Source organism: Plecotus auritus (assembly GCF_963455305.1).
Source record: "Plecotus auritus genome assembly, chromosome: 4".
Lineage (NCBI taxonomy): Eukaryota > Metazoa > Chordata > Mammalia > Chiroptera > Vespertilionidae > Plecotus > Plecotus auritus.
Window position 1 is genome coordinate 128,444,837 of NC_137775.1, and position 22,918 is coordinate 128,467,754.

At 36.7% G+C, this 22,918-nt stretch overlaps 1 protein-coding gene across 4 annotated transcripts in view; it reads left to right on the top strand.

The window, feature by feature from the left end:
- The window catches only part of MKLN1 (muskelin 1), a 223,900-nt gene that overhangs the window by 96,137 nt on the left and 104,845 nt on the right, over window positions 1–22,918 (top strand). For 3 of the 4 annotated variants that reach the window (XM_080663161.1, XM_080663163.1, XM_080663160.1), the window contains exons 3-6: window positions 14–156; window positions 2,444–2,532; window positions 15,166–15,275; window positions 18,008–18,200. In XM_080663161.1, coding sequence (XP_080519287.1) covers window positions 14–156; window positions 2,444–2,532; window positions 15,166–15,275; window positions 18,008–18,200 — 535 coding nt within the window. The remainder of the gene's footprint in view (window positions 1–13; window positions 157–2,443; window positions 2,533–15,165; window positions 15,276–18,007; window positions 18,201–22,918) is intronic. The other variant, XM_080663162.1, reaches the window with a different exon arrangement.

Below are 22,918 nucleotides of genomic sequence, written 5' to 3' on the forward strand. Positions count from 1 at the left end.
TTCCTTTTTTTAGTACTTGGTTCTGAAGCTTGAAAGGCCTGCTATAGTCCAGAATATCACATTTGGAAAATATGAGAAAACGCATGTCTGTAATTTGAAGAAATTTAAAGTCTTTGGTGGAATGAATGAAGAAAATATGACAGAGCTATTGTCCAGGTGAGTTATGATTATGGGGTGGAAAGAGTTGTCTTCTAAACAAGGTGCAGTCTTAGTTTAGTCTTTTTGTATCTAAATCTGCGTGGTTTGATTTTTCTTTCAAGGTAGGAAAGAATATTTCCACTATTCTATTTCTAGTGACTTATTTTAGTGTTATGGCTTGAGTTAGCTTTTAAAAACAAAACAAAACAAAACAAAAAAAAAAAACCCCACCAGATTCTAGTTAATGTTATTGGAGAATTGCATGGGTGGATTTCTCCAGTGTTAGTGGGAGTGGAATTCTTATGATATCTTGAGAAAAGGAGTTTTTTAAGACTCCTATGGGAGAATGAGATTTGGTAGAAAGGCTTATTTGCATGAAATTACATCCCTCAGTTTCCAAAGTCCAATTTCTCTTAAACCAGTCCTGGAAAAGTTGCAGCTGGGGCTTCAGCAGAGCTAGAATCAAAGCCAATGTCCAAAGTTTCTGTTCCATGGCGAAGTTGAGTTGGGCACAGCACCAGGCTAATTTTAGTCCATCAGTCCATTGTGTGTGGGGTCCACATGACTGTGGGACATGTGGGCTAATGCAGGGGAGCTCGCTCCTTGCAACAAGAGAGTCAAAAGTGCAAGAGGGGACTTGCTTTGTTCAGGATTTTAAATAGTAAATCTTCTGGTGCTTGCAGTGGCTATGCCTATTCTAGCCCATGGTCTGTTTCCAGATATGGCTGACAGGTAAGCACCTTCCCACGTCACCAGATTTTACTGGGCATGTGTCTGTTTTCCAGTCCCTTCCCCCAGTGATCTGTGGGGAACAGACCTGGAGAGTGTTCAACTGCAGTTTCCTGGTAAAGCTGTACAAATGGCATGCCTGTGTAATTTAGCCTTCCCTTTGCTCCTTTTCTGTTAAATAACTAATAACTGGGTTAATTATAATGGTATCAGTTAATATTGTTACCAAACAAGAAAGAATAAAATTTTGTCTTTTTCTAATTATTTTTTAGTCTTCTTTTTGGACTGTAATGACTTTATTTTTTTTTCTTTTCTTTATTTTTTTATTTTTATTTTATTTTATTTTTATTAATTAATTAATTTATTTTTTAATTTTATTTTTTTTAATTGTTTGAAGTATTACAAATAGTACATATGTCTCCTTTTTTTCCCCCATTGACCTTCCCCTAGCCTCCCCTTCCCCCCAGTACATGCCTTTACCTGCCCCCCCCCCCAGTGTTTTTTATCCATTGGTTATGCTTATATGCATGCATACAAGTCCTTTGGTTGATCTAGAAAACTTTCAACTTTAATCAAATCTTTGCTATAATCTTTGCTATAAAAATATAGATTCTATGTATGGATGCATGGAACAGAATAACAGATCTCAATGGTGGAATGGGGAGTGGGAGGGGACAGGAAGAGATTAACCGAAGAACATAAATGCATATATGCATAGTTCGTGGACATAGACAATAGCATGGGGAAGACCTGGGGTAGGGTGGGGTTGGGTGGAGGGGGGCAAAAGGGGAAAAAATGGGAGACATCTGTAATACTGTCAATAATAAAAAATAAAAATATATAGGTTTTATACAAAACATTAAGATTGGTTGCCCTATCCAGAAGTAATATTCTGGGAATTTACTCTAAATTGGAGACTAAAAAGAGAAAAAGTATCTGACTAGCACAGTGCCTACCACTTAGAAAGAGCTCAGAAAATTTGAATTTTAACAACATAGACCACTAGGAATGAAAGGGTTAATTTACCTCATAGATAATGAAAAATCAAATAGCCAGTGGAATGGACAAATAAAGCCATGAGGTTTTAGAATATATTTGTGACAGAGTATGTCCCATTAGCACAATAGATTATATAAGTAAATATTACATTAGTACTGATTACATTTATACTAATTACATTTACATTAATTAAATAACTTAATTCTTTGACAAATTTTGGCCCTGTTTAAATTATAAGATATGAGGGTGAATTGTGTTTTTTTTTATTTTCTTCTTACTGCTTGAATATTTTGTTATATTCAGTTATACATTAAGGATGGTAGGTCATCACAGATTTCCATTTTTTAAGTTAATATTGAACATTTTTCACTAGCCCTCATAATTAAGAGAATACAGTAATAATGCAGATGGTATGAATGTACAAGTTTTGACCTATATTTTCATGTTCAACTACTTCTTTGGTCATATATTTTTAGCATTATTTTAACCTTAAAATCTGAGGGTGGTACTAATCTGAGTTTTAGTGCAGTTACTAAATTATAAAATCAGATTTGACAATCTTATTTTTTTTCCACAGTGGCTTAAAGAATGATTATAACAAAGAAACATTCACCTTGAAGCATAAAATTGATGAACAGATGTTTCCTTGTCGATTCATCAAAATAGGTAAGGTTTTTAGCATTCTGAAGTATAAATAAATTCGTAATACCATCGGTCAGCAAACTACGCCTGGCTGAATCCTGCAGGCCCCCTCTTTTTTAATTAAACATTGCCACGCAGGTTGTTCACATAATGTCTGTCTGCTTTTGCACTACCAAGGTAAAGTTCAGTAATTGCAAGAGACCACATAGCCCACAAAGCCCAAATGTTTCAAACTTTGTAAGAAAAGTTTTCTGACTCCTCCTTTGTAACTCTATAACTGACAGTTATTTGAAGTGGAACTGTTTCCAAATATTTTCTCATTTGAAAGTTTATTAGAAGATTTTATGAGATACAGTGATTTGATTGCTTTGATTGTTTTATTGAAGATTTATCAGTTCTAAAGCTATAACATTTTACAATCAAATACTGATGAATTTCTTAAGGCAGTTTATTATATTCTCTATTCTGTTCTTTTGTATTTCATTGTCTTAGTGAAATGTTGCTCAAACACATAAAACTAATTTCATGACCTTAAGTAATAAATTGCAGAGTATTGTTTGAAAAGTACTACCAAAGGCATGTATTTATTTACCAAGTGTTTTAGCTTGAGAAAATACTTATAATGCCTCTTCAGAATTAATATTTTAGGGTTATTTTATTTTCCTTTAAGATTTATTATTTAGAGGGTAGAAAAGTTAAGGACTGGAATATTTTAATTTCTATCTATATTGCATACCTTTGGAAATATGGTAAAATTGAGATTAAAGTGAATCAGACCCCTCAGAGAATAATAATGAAAGCCAGAATCCCATGTTTTGATTTGGAAGATAATTTCCTCTTTTGGAACAAGCAGTATATTTCATACTCATTCTTTGCTATTCTATCAGGAGTTAGCCTCTTTATTTCATTAAGTCAAATAGTACTGTTGTGCAAAAAGAATATCTGAGGTCTTAATAAAGATTGCCTATAGAGGGAAAACTTTTTTAAATAGTTGGGCTATCCAGTGTATTGTGGGTTGTTTTTTTTTGTAATTATAGTTTCAATTATAATAAATAAGTATAAATAAGAACCTGTGTTCTGTTTTCCTGTGAGAATTTATGAACAAGCAAAGTTTTGTTTTTTTTTTCAAATACGTTTAACTCTTGGTTGTCTCTTCTTTTGTTAATGAATAATTCTTTTCTCAGCATGCAGATCACCCAGTTTTTACAGACTCTTGCATAGATTTAACACTTCTATAATCTTATATTTCAAATGTATAAGCAGTGAAAATATCTTATATTTTCATATAATATGAAACTAGAATTTTTAGTTTTAAAGTACTTATTTAGCTTCTCTTTTGCTTATTCAGGCAAAATGAAGTGTTGTGTTTTTTTTTGTGTTGTTTTTTTAAGCTCTTTTCTTGGTGTTTTTTGTACCTTTCCTTTGGTCATTAGTTTTCTAGAAAATATATACTGATGCTTCTATAGCTCTTAATCCTCTAGTATCATTATTCATTAGAAGAAGTATCAGTAAAAGTCTGTTTTCCTTAGTTGCATAGTTTCTTTTCTTAAAATGTTATAAGAAGACAACTGAGGTTTCTTAGGGACCAATTAGATATTCATCTGCCTAAAGACAAGAATTTGGACCTTATTTCCAGCTCTTTCTATCAAACTTTTAATTATAGGATATAATGATTTTTTTTTTTTTACTTTACCCTGGTGGGTTAGTTTTATGGTATTCAGGCAAAATGTTAAATGGAGCTTCCCCCAAAATTGTAGACACTTACTAGCTCAGCTGATATTTAGGATATTAATATTTAGATAACTTCATATTTCTCACTTTTCTGTTAAAAACTGTTAATGGTGGTCTGCAGTACCTTTGCTTTCCAACCTTTTCCCAACATTTTCTTGCTAAGTTTAAAAAAAAAAAAAAGGAAAATGTGAAACTAAAAGCTTGTATGTTAGGTTAGTATTTTTATTGCTATGTTTCCTTTAAAAATTATGTCAATAAAGCACTTGAGTAATGGTTAGCTCTCTTTTGGTGGTGATTTAGCCCAGATATTTGTTTTACCTAGTTGGTATAAATTGTTAAATTTCTCCTTAAAAGAAAAAATGTCTTTGAGTACTTCATATTTATGGCCTACAATAATATGTTTGAAAGATCTTGCTTTATTTTTAAAAAGTTTATCCTTAAACAAATACAATTTTTTAAATATAATTAGCATTCAGTTAGTCACAGTAAGACTAACTCAATGGCAGATAATTTCCAGATTTGATAATGAATATAGCATCATTAGATTTGGCTTAAACCAAATTTAAGTAAGGCTTAAAAAGTAATTTAAGCTCATATTTATGAAAGATTGTTTCATTTTGAATGTATCCTTTTGTGCATTTTTATACTTATATTCAAATAGTTCTGGTTTACATAATTTCTTAAATGTAATATTTCGGGTACTACAGAAAATGAATATGCACAGATATAATTTGAATCATGTCATTTCAGCATTTATTATTTAGAGCTTCTTATGTTTTATGGTTTTTTATAGTATGTAAGTGCTTTCAATGTGGTATCTCATTTGAACATTATACTGACAGATAAAATTTTTCCTTTTTTGATTGAGGATATTAACAATGGACCAAAGACATAGCATCTAGTATATGCTTACATATGTGCTTATATTGTTTTAAAGTAATAATAATAGTAGGTATTGTTTATGAAGCATCTACCTAACACTGTGTGAGATAGGCATTATTACAGTCACTTTACAGATGAGAAAAGTGAAGTTTAGAGGTTAATTGGCTGGACCAAAACCATACAGGTAGTAAAAAGTAGAGGTGGGATTCAAACTTAAGTCTATTCTCTTACTGTGTGATATATGTAAGTTTTGTTTCCTCAGGTAGATTGTGAAATCTTTGAGGATAGGGACCCTGTATTTTGTTTCCTCAAATTTCAAAAGCACCAAGCAAACTGCTTGCCTCATTAGAGACATTGTATATACACTTTTTGAGTTTATTGTACAGGAGTTTAGAAGGATTAATCAATGGTTTTATGAATTTGATGGAAGAAAAGTTGCATCTTTATCTTCTCTAACCTTAAATACATTTAACATTTCTTCCAATTATGAATATAGGCAATAATTCATAGTAATATTAGCAATAATTCATAGTAATATTGTGACTTGTCACAAATAGAAGTTACAGATTTTCCCCATCACTTTATAGCATGGCAAATATAATAACTTTGAAATTGTAATTATTGGACTGGCCTCTAGATCTTGTTATCTAATGTATCAGTAAAAAAACATATATATGTCTTTACAATTTTTTTTTAGTTGATTTTAGAGAGGAGAGAGAGAGAGGGAGAGAAGGAGAGAGAGATGAGAGAGAGAGAGAGAGAGAGAGAGAGAGAGAGAGAGAGAGAAACATTGATGTGAGAAAGAAATATTGATCGGTTGCCCCACAAATGTGCCCTAACCAGGATCAAATCCACAACCTGGGCATGTGCCCTGACCAAGCGGGAATCCGACCCACCACCTTTCGGTGAACAGGATGATGCTCCAACCAGTTGAGCCACCTGGACAGGGCAAGCATATACACTGAGTGGCCAGATTATTATGATCTCTGAACGCATAATAATCTGGCCACTCAGTATCTATATCTATATATCTATATCTATATGAGGCCCGGTGCATGAATTCGTGCATGGGTGGGGTCCGGCCAGCCTGGCCAGGGGCAGGGGACATGGGTGGTTGGCCGGCCTGCCTGCTGGTCGAACTCCTGGTCAAGGGGACAATTTGCATATTAGCCTTTTATTATATAGGATATATACTGAGTGGCCAGATTATTATGCATTCAGAGATCATAATAATCTGGCCACTCGGTGTATATTTTCTATATTATAATTTTGTTTATTGTTTTTATAACTATATTTCAATACAATTGCTTTACTCTGTATTCCCATGTATTTTCCTTTATGTATTTAAATCTGAGGGGTGTTGGATTATAGGGCTCACCAAACAGCTAAAGGGGGATTCATGGCACAAAAAGGGCAAAGAGTTCATTCAGGACTTATTGTGGAAGTTGAGAGTTGGCATTAGGAAGAAGCTAGATTACAGTAAGGCCTGTAACTAAAAGGAGAAGTTAGTAAAGAAGGGGAGTTATTAGTTGGGACCCAGATTCGAGAGAGCAAGTTAAAAATTCGGAAGGGAAAACTTCCTCAGTGGGAAATGAGAAAACATAAAGTGGAATGGGATGAGGGTATTGGTTACAGAGGACTAGAAGGGCTTACATCCTGAGTCATAGATAAGATAACAGCTATGTGAAGAAATTAGCAAGGTGAGGTAGGGGCAAAGAACGTACCTGGGAGAACTCTTAGAAAGATTCTGGGGGAGTCCTGGTTTTTGGCAGATAGGATGACTTCGATTTCTATGGAGTTCTGGGATTTTTTGTGGCCTGGATGGTTGTGGTTGCTTTAGGGAGAAGCTTCAGCTCTGGCTGGATTCGGCCTGCATTCTGCATTCTCAGGAGTATTTCGAAGTCTAGGATGAGTACTAAGTCTGGGGATGGGGAGGTACCCTGATGGTGGCCCTTCATGAGAACATGTGGAAAGGCAACATTTTAAAAGTGTACTATTAAAAGGGAAATTAATGTAGTAGTAATAGGAGTAGTAGCTATCTTTTATTGAGCACTTACTATGTGCCAGTTACTGTGCTAAGTGCTTTGTGTGCTCATCTGGTTGATTCTTTCAGAATGGTTAAACTTGAATTTTTAGGGACTTCCAGAGTCTGATCTTAAAGTTACTAGCATCTTTCAATAGTTGTTTTAGCTATCTAGGCAAGGGTTTTCCAAGTGATACTACCAAAGTACATTGTGCCACAGATATGTTTCATTGTGTTGAGATGTTGACCCCCTACCCCACTATTCCTGGAGTAATTGAGCCTGCAACCTAGTACCTACCCTTGTGTGCTTTTAAAATATTATCATTTTCTCTGCATGCCATTATGAAAAAGGATGAGAAGCACTGATTCTGATCATATCTCTGTCTGATTGTCTCATGGGAAAAAACTGGTGGTTGGATCCTAGAATATAATCTCTTAGCCTTGGGAATGTGTGTTAGGAATTTCTAATCTTTTTATTTGAGGTGGGAGCAAAGGCATTATTCATTGGAGAACAAAGAATGTGTGCTTGTAGCTCCAATTCACATTTAGATTTCTGACATATAATACATAGTATGTCTAATATGCATTATTAGTGTTGTTAATACCACCAAAAATTATTGGTAAAATTTTAAGTGGGAGTACTTCATTCTGTTCATTCTGTATATATCTCTTTAGTCTTAAACATTAACTGCAGTTGACCCTTGAACAACATGAGTTTGAACTGTGTGGGTCCACTTATATGCAGAACTTTTTCAGTACATTATATAGAGTTGTCCCTTCATATCTGTGTTTCACATCTGCAGACTTAACCCAAATCCAGATAAAAAAACAGATTTTCTATCCAGAGCTGGGAATCCACGGCTGGCTCATACATTATTCTACGTCATTTTACGTAAGGAACTTGACTATCTGCCAACGTGGCTATTAGCAGGGGGTCCTAGAACCATTCCCCTGTAGATGCTGAGGGACAACTGGGTTTTGGGGGGAGTCAAAAGTTATACGTGGATTTTTGTGCGTGGGCCAGTACCTCAGCCTTCATATTGTTTAAGAGTCAACTGTATATATTTTTTAATCCTCACCCAACGATATGTTATTGTTATTGATTTCAGAGAGAGAGAGAGAGAGGGAGAGAGAGAGAGAGAGAGAAACTCAATTGGTTGCCTGCTGTAGAAACCCTGACCGGGGATCAAACCTGCAACCTAGATATGTGCCCTGACTAGAAATTGTACCTGGGACCCTTCCTTGTACGGGATGATGCTCCAGCCAACTTAATCACACCAGCCAGTACTCAACTGTATGTTCTTCATTCATCTATAATATATGATGTTTTTCTGATATAACTTCCTAATTAACCTCCAGCCCAACAATGTTCTTTGAAAGGTGTTAAGAATTAAAACTACCCTGGCCAGTGTGGCTCAGTTGGTTGAGTGTCGTCCTGTGCAACAAAAGGTCACTGATTTGATTCCCAGTCAGGGTATATGCCCAGGTTTCAGGCTGGGTCTCCAGTAGGGGTGTGCAGGAGGCAGCTGATGAATGTTTCTCTCTCCCTCCTCTCCAAAATCAATAAAAACTTTTTTTAAAGGTACAATTACCATTATTTTTTTCCAATAACTTTTTTTCAGTTCTTAAGAACTTAGCTCCTTACATGCGCTTTGGTGGAGGTCATAGGGCAGCACCCACAGATCTAAATCAGGGTGGGGTCTTTGGTCCTTTCGGGCTTTATGAGAACGACTCCTGACTACCTTGCTGTGAATGGCAGAGCTCACATAGTAATGCAGCTTCACATACAGCTTGGGCAGCATATAGACACTGAAGACACTCACTTTGGGAATGCCCCAAATGACTGCAGCCTCTATGTTTCAAATGACAAACTTCTTATTAAGAAACTAGAGGCCTGATGCACGAAATTCCTACAAGAGTAGGCCTTCCTTCCCCCGGCTGCCAGCACCGGCTTCCCTCTGGCATCCGGGACCTGGGCTTCCCTCTGGCCGCTGGCAGGCACCCGTAACCCGGGCTTCCCTCACAGCCCCTGTTGTGAGGATGTCCAGTCTAATTAGCATATTATACTTTTATTATTATAGATATTATTATAGATAGATGGCCTTGTCCTTGGGCACGCAGCGGGCGCAGTTGGTGCAACAAAAAAGCTACACATGGCCATGGCCTTTTTTGGCATGAGCGTTCCTTCTTATCTTGGTCATCTTGGATGTGAGGACCTGAGAGCAATAAAAACATATTTTTTAAAAAGCTAACATAATTACTTGAAAGGTTTTAAGAAAAGAACTTTTTATTGGGATTTGAATAGACGTAATAGGAAAATTTTTTTTTTCATCCTGATTTTATTGATCTTGGACCTCGAACTTGATAATGAATTTCAGATCTCTAACTAATATTATTTTCTTATTAAAATTTTTTTAATGTTGACACAGATCTTTAATATTAGATGTCTGTTTAAACTTGCAGACTATCTTCTTGGGGCCTTGGGTTTAGAATTCTATTTTATTCAGATTGTTATACTAGTTGATGGTTATTCCTGTGATGTAGTAGATACGCTTTTTAAATGGTACTGCCACATAAAGAAATGAATACCAGAACAATAATTTAATATTTGTTGCTATAAAACTTTTTTAAATTTGTGTTTGCATATATAAACTGAAAGCCATATTCAATGTCCCAGGAGTTTGTCTTATAATCTAATGACTGGTTGATATTGACTGTGTCTGTCTTCACTCACAAAGCTTCTTTTGGCATCTAATACATCTTAGCTCATTGAGTCTTTGTTGGATATTTTTTCCATTGCTTTTCAGAGTAGGAGAGAAGGGCGGGAGGGAGCGAAGGGTGGCGGGAGAGGTAGGGAAGGAGAGAGAGAAACATCGATATGAGACACATTGACTGGTTGCCTGCTGCACACATGCTCCCCGACTGGGCCAGGGAGCAAACCCAAAACCCAGGTAGGTTCCCTTGATCGGGAATTGAACCTGAGACCCTTTGGTGCACAGGCTGATGCTCTAACCACTGAACCATGTCAGCCAGGGCTTATTGAGTCTTGATATTGCTAAAAAAAAAAAAAAAAGAGTAATGGACTTGGAAATTAGTTCCTTCAATGTTGATATACTGGACTTTCTGTTTTGATACTTAATTAAATTTGGTAAGTGTTAGTTTCTTAAAGATAGTCTCATTATTCACTTTGAACCATATCAGTGTTAATTAAAATCATTTGGCCTGTCTTGCACTTTGAATTAATCTTTTATCCATGCATGGTTTTGTAACATCATTCATCGGTCATTTTGAAAACATGATTCGCTGAGTTATGCAGATCTTTTAAATGTTAAAACATTTCATTGTATAATTTTAAAAAAATAATCACACTCAGTAACATCACCACCAGTCTCATCAGAAAAGTTGTAAGTGTTGGAAAGTAGTTAAGATCACAGTGGTGGATACCAGTTTTCCAAAATTCTAATTTTTCTGTGAGAGCTTGAATTTTATACTTGGCAACAAATACTGCCAGTTATTTTCTTTGAAATGACAGGTAAATATCTGGCATATACTAAATCTAAATAAATCATAGATGGTGAATCAAGAAAAAGTAGTTCCTGGGGGTCAGGGAACAGCAGGACAAATGGCTATTTTAGCTCACAACTTTCAACTGTACAGGTCCTTTTCCTTGCAGTAAACTTCATACTTTGGTACATAGCAAAGTACTTTGTGTGTAGTTCCCATTGTGTCACACAAAATATTAAAAAGATGTGTACTTAATGATAGGTATTATTAAAATTACTTTTTACTGCATCAGGGACATTCTTAAATGGATTGGCTTTTATGTTTTAGCTGCAAGTGTGTGATGGTGAGGAATACAGTACAATGTGTATCATATTAAGGAATTCTATGCACTTTCATTCCACTACTTTCCATGGTGCCAGCAGTCTTGGTCGTCATTGCTTTTGAACCATGAGTACAAATGTCAGTACGCACGTACACAAAAGTCCTAGTCTTATAAAAACTAGAGGCCCGGTGCACGAAGTTCATGCACTCAGGGGCGGGGGGGTCCCCTCAGCCCAGCCTGTGCCCTCTTGCAGTCCGTGAGCCCTCAGGGGATGTCTTAAGCCAGTAGTTGGACATCCTTAGCGCTGCCGCGGAGGCAGCAGAGGCTCCCGCCACTGCCGCTGTGCTCACCAGCCGTGAGCCCAGCTCAGGGCTTCTGGCTGAGCAGCGTGCCCCCTGTGGGAGTGCACTGGCCACTAGGGGACAGCTCCTGCATTGAGTGTCTGCCCCCTGGTGATCAGTGCGCATCATAGCGACCAGTCGTTCTGCCATTTGGTCCATTTGCATATTAGCCTTTTATTATATAGGATAGTTTCGACTCCATGGGACCTCCTGAAACTATTGTTGGGATTTCCAGGAGCCCATGAATCGCATGTTAAAAACCTCTACTCTGTTCTGTCATTACTGATTATCCTATTTTAAATTCCTTTAAATACTTAAGAGATTTTTTTGATACACTCTTCTCTAATGATTTACCTTCCTTTCCCTCACTAATATCAAACTTAGTTACTAAAAAAAAACACCAAACTTATAATTACTGTATTATTTTAGTATATTTTTTATTATTTTTATTATTTAGGGTATTTTTGTCTTACTTTCAGATTAGCTTTTTCAGTCACATGTCAAGGAAAAATGGATATATACCATTGGGATTTTTATTGCAATTACATTAAATTTACAATTAATTTGACAGGAATTGACACGTGTACAAACATTTGCATTTTCCCATCTAGGAATATAGTATGTCTGTCTATTCAATTCTTATTTAAGATTTTATATTTTCTTAAATAGCTCTTGTATATTTTAAAGTTTATTCTGAGATATTTTAAGCTTTCTTTGCTGTTATAAAGGGGACATTTTTCATTATATTTTCTAGTGGGCTATTATAGGTGTAGGGAAAGTTGATTTTCATATGTTTACTGTGCATATAAACTTAAGAATATTATTTTAGGTAGATAGCTATATCATCTGTAAATGATAGTGTTTTTTTAATTTCCATTTTTCCCTTTTTGCACTGGCGAAGATCTCCCATATAGTATTGAATAGTAGAGATATTGGGCCTCTTTGTCTTGTTGCTGACTTGAATAGCAATACTTAAAGTTTCTCCATTAGGTTTAATTTTTAAGCATTTTTTTATACTTAAAAAATAACCTAGATAAGGAAGTTTTATTTTGCCTTCTATTTATGATGTTTTTGTTAGTGACTAGAAATAAATTTTATTAGTTTACTGTGGCACCAGTTGAGGTAATCAAATTTGTTTCTTCTTTACTTCGTCAACATTGTGAATTATATTAATACTAGAACCCCAGTGCATGAATCATGCACGGGAGGGAGGGGGCGGGGAGAGGAGGGACTGCAGGAGGTTGGCCACTGGCCCTGAGGAGGGAGCTGGCCCACAGCCCCCCTCGGAAAGGGGCCGTGTCCGCCACCACCCAACCCTGGTTCCCCATCCCAGCCCAGGGCCTGAAGGCCCCGGTGGGGTTGGGAGAGAAGGCGACGGTCCGACAGCGCCCCACCACTGTGTGGTTCCCTGCCTTAACCCCCGCTCCTTCCCTCACCGCTGACAAACCCTTGTGTCGAGGGCTGACTTTCAGTAGATCACAGCGAGGGAGCTGCTCTGCTATGTACAAAATCTCGACCCAGAAGCAGGTTTCTACAGATGGTATAGCACCAGGGGCTGATGGGGGCCGTCTGGCTGGGGGAAGGGGCCGGGGGAGGTTGGCCGTGAGGGTGCACTGACCACCAGGGGCAACTCCTGTGTTGAGCATCTGCTCCCTGGTGGTCAGTGTGCGTCATAGCGACTGGTAGACCAGTCGTTTGGTTGTAACAGTCGCTTAGGCTTTTATATATATAGATAGTTCCTATTATTTAACCATCCTTTTATTCATAGAAGGAACTCTACAATGGTTACAGTGAAAACCTGGTAGTATTTTTTGCAACTTAAAGAAAAATTTTTAATATGTCTTCATAGTTGAGATTGGCCTTAAATTTTATTTCTTCTGGATTTGTTTTCATGATTGTGCCACTTTGATAAGTAATTGAACTTTCAGTCTCTTTCTGATATAGTTTAAATTACATCATAATTATTTGTTTTTTGTGGGTTTGGTAGAATTTGCCTAAATCATCTAGCCCTCACCCTGTTTTTTTGGGATGTGTAAATGACCACTTCGACTTTATCTTGCTATCTATTCTATCTAATAAAAGAGTAATATGCAAATTGACCGTACCTCCACTACACCCACAAGCCACGCCCACAAGCCAATCAGGAGCGACCATGCAAATAAACCCAACCAAGATGGCTGTGGCCACAAAGAGCAGGAGGGAGGCTTGGGTTTCCCCGGCAATGGAGGAAGCCAAGCTTTCTGCACACCCTGGCCTGCCTTGGCTTCCACTTAAGGCTATAAAGTTTCAATTATAGAAGATAAATAAATCCCAACAGAAATGGCTGCTGCCACAGAGGGAGCAGAAGGCTTGGCTCCACTCTAGGCTACAAAGTTTCAATTGTAGAAGATAAATAAATCCCAGATACCAGGGCCTCTGCTTGGGTCACCAGGGGGCGTGGTCGGCCTGCAAACCACCACAGTCCCCTTGCCCAGACCGCCCCACGCCCCAAGGGAACCCCCACCCTGATCCGGGACACCCTTAGGGCAAACCAGCTGGCCCCCACCCTTGCACCAGACCTCTATCCTATCTAATAAAAGAGTAATATGCAAATGACCATCACTCCAACACACAAGATGGCTGCCCCCATGTGGTCAAAGATCCTGCCCCCCTGTGGACACAAGATGGCCACCACAAGATGGCCAACAGGGGAGGGCAGTTAGGGGTGACCAGGCCGGCAGAGGAGGGAAGTTGGGGGTGACCGGGCCTGCAGGGAAGGGCAGTTGGAGGGGACCGAGGCCTGCAGGGGAGGGCAGTTAGGGGTGACCAGGCCTGCAGGGGAGGGCAGTTAGGGGCAAACAGGCTGGCAGGGGAGCAGTTAGGCATCAATCAGACTGGCAGGGGAGTGGTTAGGGGGTGATCAGGCTGGCAGGCAGAAGCGGTTAGGGGCAATCAGGAAGGCAGGCAGGTGAGCAGTTGGGAGCCAGCAGTCCTGTATTGTGAGAGGGATGTCCGACTGCCCATTTAGGCCCGATCCTGATCGGGCCTAAACGGGCAGTCAGACATCCCTCGAGGGTCCCAGATTGGAGAGTGTGCAGGCTGGGCTGAGGGACCACCCCCCCCCCCGCTGTGCACGAATTTCGTGCATCGGGCCTCTAGTATATATATAAAAGCCTAAGCGCCTGGCTGACCAGCTAACCGTTTGACTGTCCGATTAGTAGCTGTGATGCACACTGACCACTAGGGGGCAGATGCTCAATGCAGGAGCTGCCGAGCTGCAGTTCTTGAGTGATGCACCCGGAACCAGAGAGGAGGGAGCCTGATTCTGGGGTGCATCGCCTGAGAACCACCCTCTCGCAACCCCGGGCCCCTCAGGGCATGTCGGAGAGCTGGTTTTGGCCCTATCCCCGGAGGCCAGGCTGAGGGACCTGGGCCTTTAGTCTATATATATAAAAGCCTAAGTGACCGGCCGACCAACTGGCTGACCGGAAACTATGATGCGCACTGACCACCAGGGGGCAGACGCTCAACACAGGAGCGGAAACCACAGGCATGGAAACATGGAACAGACTGATGAGTCTCAGAGTGTGTGGGGGGAGATGGGAAGAGATTAACCAAAGACCTTATATGCATACTAGAGGGCCTCTAGTATTTTTATAATTAAAAAAGCCTCGTGATGGCAATCATGTTTCATTTTGCTCTTGTAGCCCCAGCACTTAATAGTACAGTGCTAGGTACATATAAAGTGTTGAGAGAAAATTTGTTGAATGACTCCTAATAGGCTTGAATAGTGATTTTACTTTGCTAAAGTTTTATTTGAACTATGTTAATTTTTTATTTTTCTTTATTCCTTTTTTTTTTTTTCCTCCTCAAAGTTCCACTCTTATCCTGGGGACCCAGCTTTAACTTTAGCATCTGGTATGTTGAACTTAGTGGCATTGATGATCCCGATGTAGTACAACCTTGTCTCAACTGGTATAGCAAGGTAGGACTATATTTTAAAATCCTTATATCATGTTTCTAATGTCTGTAAAGAGAGAATTATGTTTCTCTCTTGTCTTCATTGAGAATAATTTAAAATATTGAGAATAGTGATAATTATTATGATTAATCAACTAACTGTATTGCTCATTTATATTCTCTCAGCTTCTAAGCAGCCTTTATTACTTATTAAATCATTACCACTCTATGAGATAAGTATAATTATTATCTATATTTTACAGATGATGAAGTGAAACACTGAGAGGTTAAGTATTTTGCCTAAGATCACATAGTTATAAAGTGGTTAAGCCAGTATATAGACTCGGGCATTCTGGCTCCAGACTCTGCCATTTTATTATTATAATCTGACCATTAATTTTGTTTTTAACCTATATTGATTGAAATAATTAAACACAGTTTTTAGTGGGGTAATTTTGGTTCTAAATTGCTTTTATCATATATGCCTTCATTCCTATGAAAAATTCCTTTTATAAGAATTTTTGCTTTTCCTTTTAAAGAATTTAATACAGTTTCTATAAATATTCTGATCTTGTGTTTATAGGAAAAAGAAAAATTAAATTTACAGTTTTTTAAAAAATGTATTTTTATTGATTTTAGAGAGGAAGGGAGCGGGAGAGAGAGCTAGAAACACCAATGATGAGAGGGAATCATTGATCAACTGCCTCCTGCATACCCCCACTGGGATTTGAGTTGTGATCTCTTGGTTCATAGGTCGATGCTGAACCGCTGAGCCACGGCTGGGCATATTTAACGATTTTATTCATAGGTCATTTTATATAGATACAGACTGAGAAATGTGTTTAAATTATTGAGAACTAGGCGTTCTGTTTTTGTTTTTTTTTTAAATATCTTTCATGCTTCATTTTTGTTTTTAATGTTTTTAATTTATTTGACTCTTGGCTAATTTGCGGAGAGGCCTCTTTCTTGTCAATCTACTCACTAGTTCCTGATATTTTTATTTGTGAGTAAACTGATTTACTCATAGGAGATTGGGAAACAATATAATATTTTTGTATGGAATTTCAGCTTTTTTGGTCAGTTTAATTGAGAAACTTTTGACTAATTTATTTTTGGCATTTGATTACATTCAATTTAAAATAGATGCTGACTTTTCTGTATTTTGCGTATATTTTTGGATCTCAATATTGTAAATTCTTTCAAGGTGAAGACGATATTTTTAAATGTTAAAAAACACCTTTACAGTGTAATTCACATAGTAGATAGTAAGTCTTTGAAAGGTGCTTCTTTAAGTAAAAAATATTTAGATCCTCTGATAGTTGAATTTTCTCTTTAGCCTATGATATGAATGTGTGTTTTCTTTAATATATTCACATGAACTCTTGATATTTCAGGAAGTTGCAAATTTCACCTCTTTCCCCAACACTATGGAAAGATTATATTTGAGAACTTAAAATTGTTCAACCACATTCACTTTTCAGGTTCTCTATATTTACTCTGAACCTCTAGAAATTAAAATTAAAGTCTTTACCCTCTGAGATTCAATCCTGTTTTGAAGCATTAAAATTCTATTATTTCATAAATCTTCTACTATGTATCTATATACCACCTGATAGAAAATTTAAATGGGGATGATTCAGACTCCTAAGGTCAACACAATAAGAAGGTATTACTGTTTAATATGGTTCTGGATAGTTATGATAAATTTTTATTTACAGGCCAAGGGTAAGAAACTAATAATGTAAAATTAGTTTGGGTATAGAATTATTCAATGAGGGAGAATCTTGGTTAACTACAGTGCTTAAGGAAGTATTTTCAATAACCTTTTATTAATAAAAAAATCAGGCAACTGATTTTTTTTTTCTTGTGAAGCTTCCTAAAAGGTAGCATCTTATTTTCCTGCTTTATTAAAGGATATTGCTTACAAGTAAATCACATTTTTGTTCGATTATCATGTATTGCTTCTGTGTCATTAGTTTTGTTCATTCTTATTTAGAAAATTTGGAAATCTCAAAACGTATTCTTGAACTTACTTTTTATCTTTAAAAATTCTTTATATGAGCTTGTATTTTTGGCATTCATCCTATTACAGGAAAGATTTAGTAAATTAAACATTCCTGTTTTGGGATTCTAGTTTATTAAGATTTTTACTTATTGCTGTTTAAATAGATGAAGTAGTCGAGGGTTAGAAAAAAATATACAATTTAAATAGTCTCTTTCTCATGATTTTGAGTCATAAAACCAGTATGTGAATTTAAAATACATAAATATTTGTCATTCAAGTAATAACTTAATACCAAGAACCAAGAATAAAAAGCATAATATAATTTATGTATATTATTTAATGGTTTCTAGTGGGGTAGAACCAACATTATAATCTGATTAGTAAAAGCCATGAAGTTATAATTTTTACAATCTTAGGTGGGTTTTCATAAGTAGTTTTCCTGCTTTTCTTGAAAGTTCAGGCTCTAGAATTAGGTCTAGTTTCATCTCTTTATATCTTTCATCTTCATGAAAGCTATATCTATATATCTTTATCTCATTCTTATCTTTCTGTTACATATTTTGTGACCTTTGACAGGTTATTATAATTGACTATGCATCAGTTTTGCCATTTAAAAGTGAAAATAACAATATAAGGAATAGGTTTAGCACATAATACATGCTCACTTTAGGTTGGTTAGTTGTCACTTACTATTCCTATAGTAATAACTAAGCAAATCTCTTCTTTTCATATTTTCTCTTGTGTTCCAGTAGTACCGTGAACAGGAAGCCATTCGTCTTTGCCTAAAACACTTTAGACAACACAATTATACAGAAGCCTTTGAATCACTACAAAAGAAAACCAAGATTGCCCTGGAACATCCTATGTTAACAGATCTGCATGATAAACTGGTGTTGAAGGGTGATTTTGATGCTTGTGAAGAGCTGATTGAAAAAGCTGTAAATGGTATGTTATAGACATTAAACTTAGTTGGTTATTAGTGTGATTTCAAATATATTCAAGAAACTTTAAAAAAGAACGTACGCTTATGTGAGTTATTTCCTTTTTTTCTTGTGTGTTTTTTGTTGTTTGTTTTTTACTCTGTAAAGATTGTTAGGTCCTTGGTTAGGGACCTCTTTTATTAAGATAGGTATACAATGTAATGAGACTTGAAAAACAAAAAAGAAGCACATTGAATCACATAGCTAAATCTAAGTTGTCGTCTTGGGAAATCATGCACTTATGAATGAATGATAACATTGACTAGCACTAAACCATGTGGAAAAGGCTTCTAATGTTATCCTCAGTATTAGTAGCCTATTTATTTATGTCATTTTTGTTGATAGCAAATTGTCATTGTTTAAAAGTGTAATTTGAGGAAGGAGATGGTTGGATAAGCCAAAAATGTTATTAATAGAAGGTTATAATGAATGAGGAAATTTATAATGGAAACATCTTTTGTGTGGTGTGAATGCTACATAATTGATGATATTCTTAGGTTTTGAAAGAAATGTGATGTTAGAACATAATGTAATCTCACAAGGTAACTATGTTATAGAACAGTGGTTGGCAAACTCATTAGTCAACAGAGCCAAATATCAACAGTACAACGATTGAAATTTCTTTTGAGAGCCAAATTTATTAAACTTAAACTTCTAACGCCACTTCTTCAAAATAGACTCTCCTAGGCTGTGGTATTTTGTGGAAGAGCCACACTCAAGGGTCCAAAGAGCCGCATGTGGCTCGCGAGCCGCAGTTTACCGACCACTGTTGTAGGATGACACCCATTTGAATATTTAAGGTCTGATATGTTTTGTTATTTTACAAAGGATCTTTGTTGTTTTATAGCAACGGTTTTCAATCTTTTTCATCTCATGGCACACATAAACTAATTATTAAAATTCTGCAGCACACCAAAATATATGTTTTGCAGGTCTGACAAAAGAAAAGATGTAATTTTGATTTATTCACATTGAATAGCCATTGCTGTGTTGACAACTGTCATTTTTTTATTTGACAGTCTAAGAGAAAAGAGGTTAGTGCCCTAGACTAAATAGTCAGGTATTGCGCCTGGCTGGCATTGCTCAGTGGTTAAGCGTCGACCTATGAACTAGTAGGTCATAGTTCAATTCCCGGTCAGGGCACATGCCAGGGTTGTGAGCTCGATCCCCAGAATGGGGCATGCAGGAGGCAGCTAGTCAGTGATTCTCTCTCATCGTAGATGTTTTTTATCTCTCTCTCCCTTTTCCTTCTCTCTGAAACCAATTTAAAAAAATAGTCAGGTATTGTATGTTTTAAAAATTGCACACCAGTTGAAAATCTCTGCTTTATACAATGGCCTCCTTTAAAACAGTTTCCCACAGTGACTTTCATGGTGACAAAGAACAGAATAGGTGCTTCTGGTATAATAAAAAAAATACATATATATATATATATATATATTTGGTCTTTGTACAGTTCCTGGCCCAAGCTTCTTTAACCCTTGAAATATGTGGAGGGATAAGAGCGTCTTGCTTGCTGAGATGACTGGTGGCTGGGTTCCTAGATAGCTTCAGATCTCCAGAAAGACCAAAATATGTGATTAGAGGCTGGAAATTTCAGTAGCACCTACCTCACCACCTCTAATGAGGGGAAAGGGGTCAGAGATTGAGTTTAGTCACCAACAGCCAGTGGAACCTCAACAAAAAAAGGCCCTAAACAACTTGGTTCAAAGAGCTTTCAATTTGGTGAACACATCGAAGTGCTGGGAGAAAGGTATGCCTAGGGAGGGCATGGAAGCTTTACACACACACTTGCCCTATGCCTTTCTTCCATTTGGCTATCCTGAGTTGTATCCTTTATAATAATAATAAGTAAATGACTTTCCTGAATTATGTGATCACACTAAGTTATTGAACTTTGAGGAGAGTTGTGGAAAGCCTTGATTTGTGACCTCTGGGACTTGTGCTTGGCATCTGAAGTGGGGATCATCTTGTGGGACTTTTAACTTGTGGAATCTGATGCTTAACTCCAGATAGATAATGTCAGCATTAAATTGAATTGTTGGATACCTGGTTGGTGTCAGAATTAGAGAAATGGTTGCTTTAAGAAAAACCCCCACACATTTGGTGTCAAAACCATTGTGAGTAAAAGCTGCTTAATGCTCAATATAAAACTTGTGGAATAAAATTTGGTGAATCTTTTATAGAAAGAAATAATCATAGACTTTCTCAATGTTTTTATATATTTTAATCTTATCATTGTTATTATCTAGTATTATTAGGTACTCATCTGATATTGGTAGCATTTTACAACAGAAGAAAACAGAACCAGTACTGCCTTCTTTATAAATTTAAAGTTAACTTAAAATGAGGTGCTCTAGCTCCATTGAGTTACAACAATAAACCTGCCTCTCAGCCTTGTACATTGTTACTGCTTATTTAATTGGGAATGATACTTGCAATTAAATGATTATTATGGCCCTAACTGGTTTGGCTCAGTGGATAGAGCATCGGCCTGCGGACTGAAGGGTCCCAGGTTCGATTCCGGTCAAGGGCATGTACCTTGGTTTCAGGCACATCCCCAGTAGGGGTGTGCAGGAGGCAGCTCGTTGATGTTTCTCTCTCATCGATGTTTCTAACTCTCTCTCCCTCTCCCTTCCTCTCTGTAAAATATCAATAAAATACATTTTTTAAAAATAAATAAATGGTTATTATGTATGAAATAGAATATACTTTGGAATATAAACAAATAGAATATATATGATAATCCTTCCCAAACCATTAAACTGCCACTAGTGAAAGTATATGTGTATGCATGTATGCCATTTCAGAGAATGAATTCTATATATTTTTTAAACTTACGGAATAAGAAAGATACAAGTAATTTTATGAGGTTTTTGTTTTATTTCAAATCTTTGTCATGTAATATTTTGTTAAGGTAAACAACAATAATAGCAAGAAAAATTTCTGACAACTTCCTGAATTCTTAAGCTAAAAGCAGTTACATTTTAAAACTGTGTAGTTATATACACATTTAAGAGAATTTCTTAAAATCATGTCCAACTTTGATACTATGTAGACTTATCTTTCCTGCTCTAGAAAGGAACCAAGTTAAATTGGTAGAAACTATTCTTGAAACTTAGAGTCAAGTCATATTTTTTGTACTCCTCAACTGGCTTGCAACAGTGTTTAGTTAATAAACATTCTTTCCAGGGTTGTTCAGTTTGCTGCTGACTTCACTGATGATAATTTGTTGCACAAATAAGGAACTAAACATTGCAGAGGTTTTTGGCTTCTGTTCCACTAAAAACAGCAGAAAAGGACAAGAAGTTCCTCCTTGCTAAATAGGAAAGTCTAGAGAATCAAAAGCATCTTTTATCAAGCATCTTATAATGGGGGGAAAATACTTGAGATATCTCAAGTATTTTCCCCCCATTATAAGATACTTGAAGAGTATAATAATATACTATATACTATATAGTATATTATTACACTCTTCAAGTATGATCTATATTTTAAGGAAGTGTCTCTAATCAGCCTTTTTTATTTATTTATTTATTTATTTATTTATTTATTTATTTATTTATTTTAATAAATCTTTATTCAGATTATTACAATTGTTTCTCCTTTTTCCCCCCCATAGCTCCCCTCCACCCGGTTCCCACCCCACCTTCTGCCCTTACCTCCCCCCCCACTGTCCTCATCCATAGGTGTATGATTTTTGTCCAGTCTCTTCCTGAACCCCCCCATACCTCTTTCCCCCTGAGAATTATCAGTCCACTCCCTTTCTATGCCCCTGATTCTATTATATTCACCAGATTATTCTGTTCCTCAGGTTTTTAATTCACTTGATTTTTAGGTTCACTTGTTGATAGATATGTATTTGTTGTTCATAATTTTTATCTTTACTTTTTTCTTCTTCCTCTTCTTTAAGAATACCTTTCAGCAATTCATATAATACTGGTTTGGTGGTGATGAACTCCTTTAGCTTTTTCTTATCTGTGAAGCTCTTTATCTGCCCTTCCATTCTGAATGATAGCTTTGCTGGGTAGAGTAATCTTGGTTGTAGGTTCTTGCTATTCATGACATTGAAAATTTCTTGCCACTCCCGTCTGGCCTGCATAGTTTCTGTTGAGAAATCAGCTGACAGTCGTATGGGTGCTCCCTTGTAGGTAATTAACTGTTTTTCTCTTGCTGCTTTTAATATTCTCTCTTTGTCTTTTGCTCTTGGCATTTTAATTATGATGTGTCTTGGTGTGGTCCTCTTTGGATTCCTTTTGTTTGGGGTTCTGTGCGCTTCCTGGACTTGTAAGTCTATTTCTTTCACTAGGTGGGGGAAGTTTTCAGTCATTATTTCTTCAAATAGGTTTTCAGTATCTTGCTCTCTCTCTTCTTCTGGCACCCCCATAATTCAGATGTTGGTATGCTTGAAGTTGTCCCAGAGGCTTCTTACACTGTCTTCAACTTTTTGGATTTTTTTTTCTTTTTTCTTTTTTGGTTGAGTGTTTTTTGCTTCTTTGTATTTCACATCTTTGACTTGATTCTTGTGTTCCTCTAGTCTGTTGTTGGGTCTCTGTATAATATTTTTTATTTCAGTCAGTGTATGTTTAATTTCTAGTTGGTCCTTTTTCATAACTTTGAGGGTCTCGTTATATTTATTGGCCTTTTCTAGGATATTCTTGAAAAGCCTTGTAACTGTGGTTT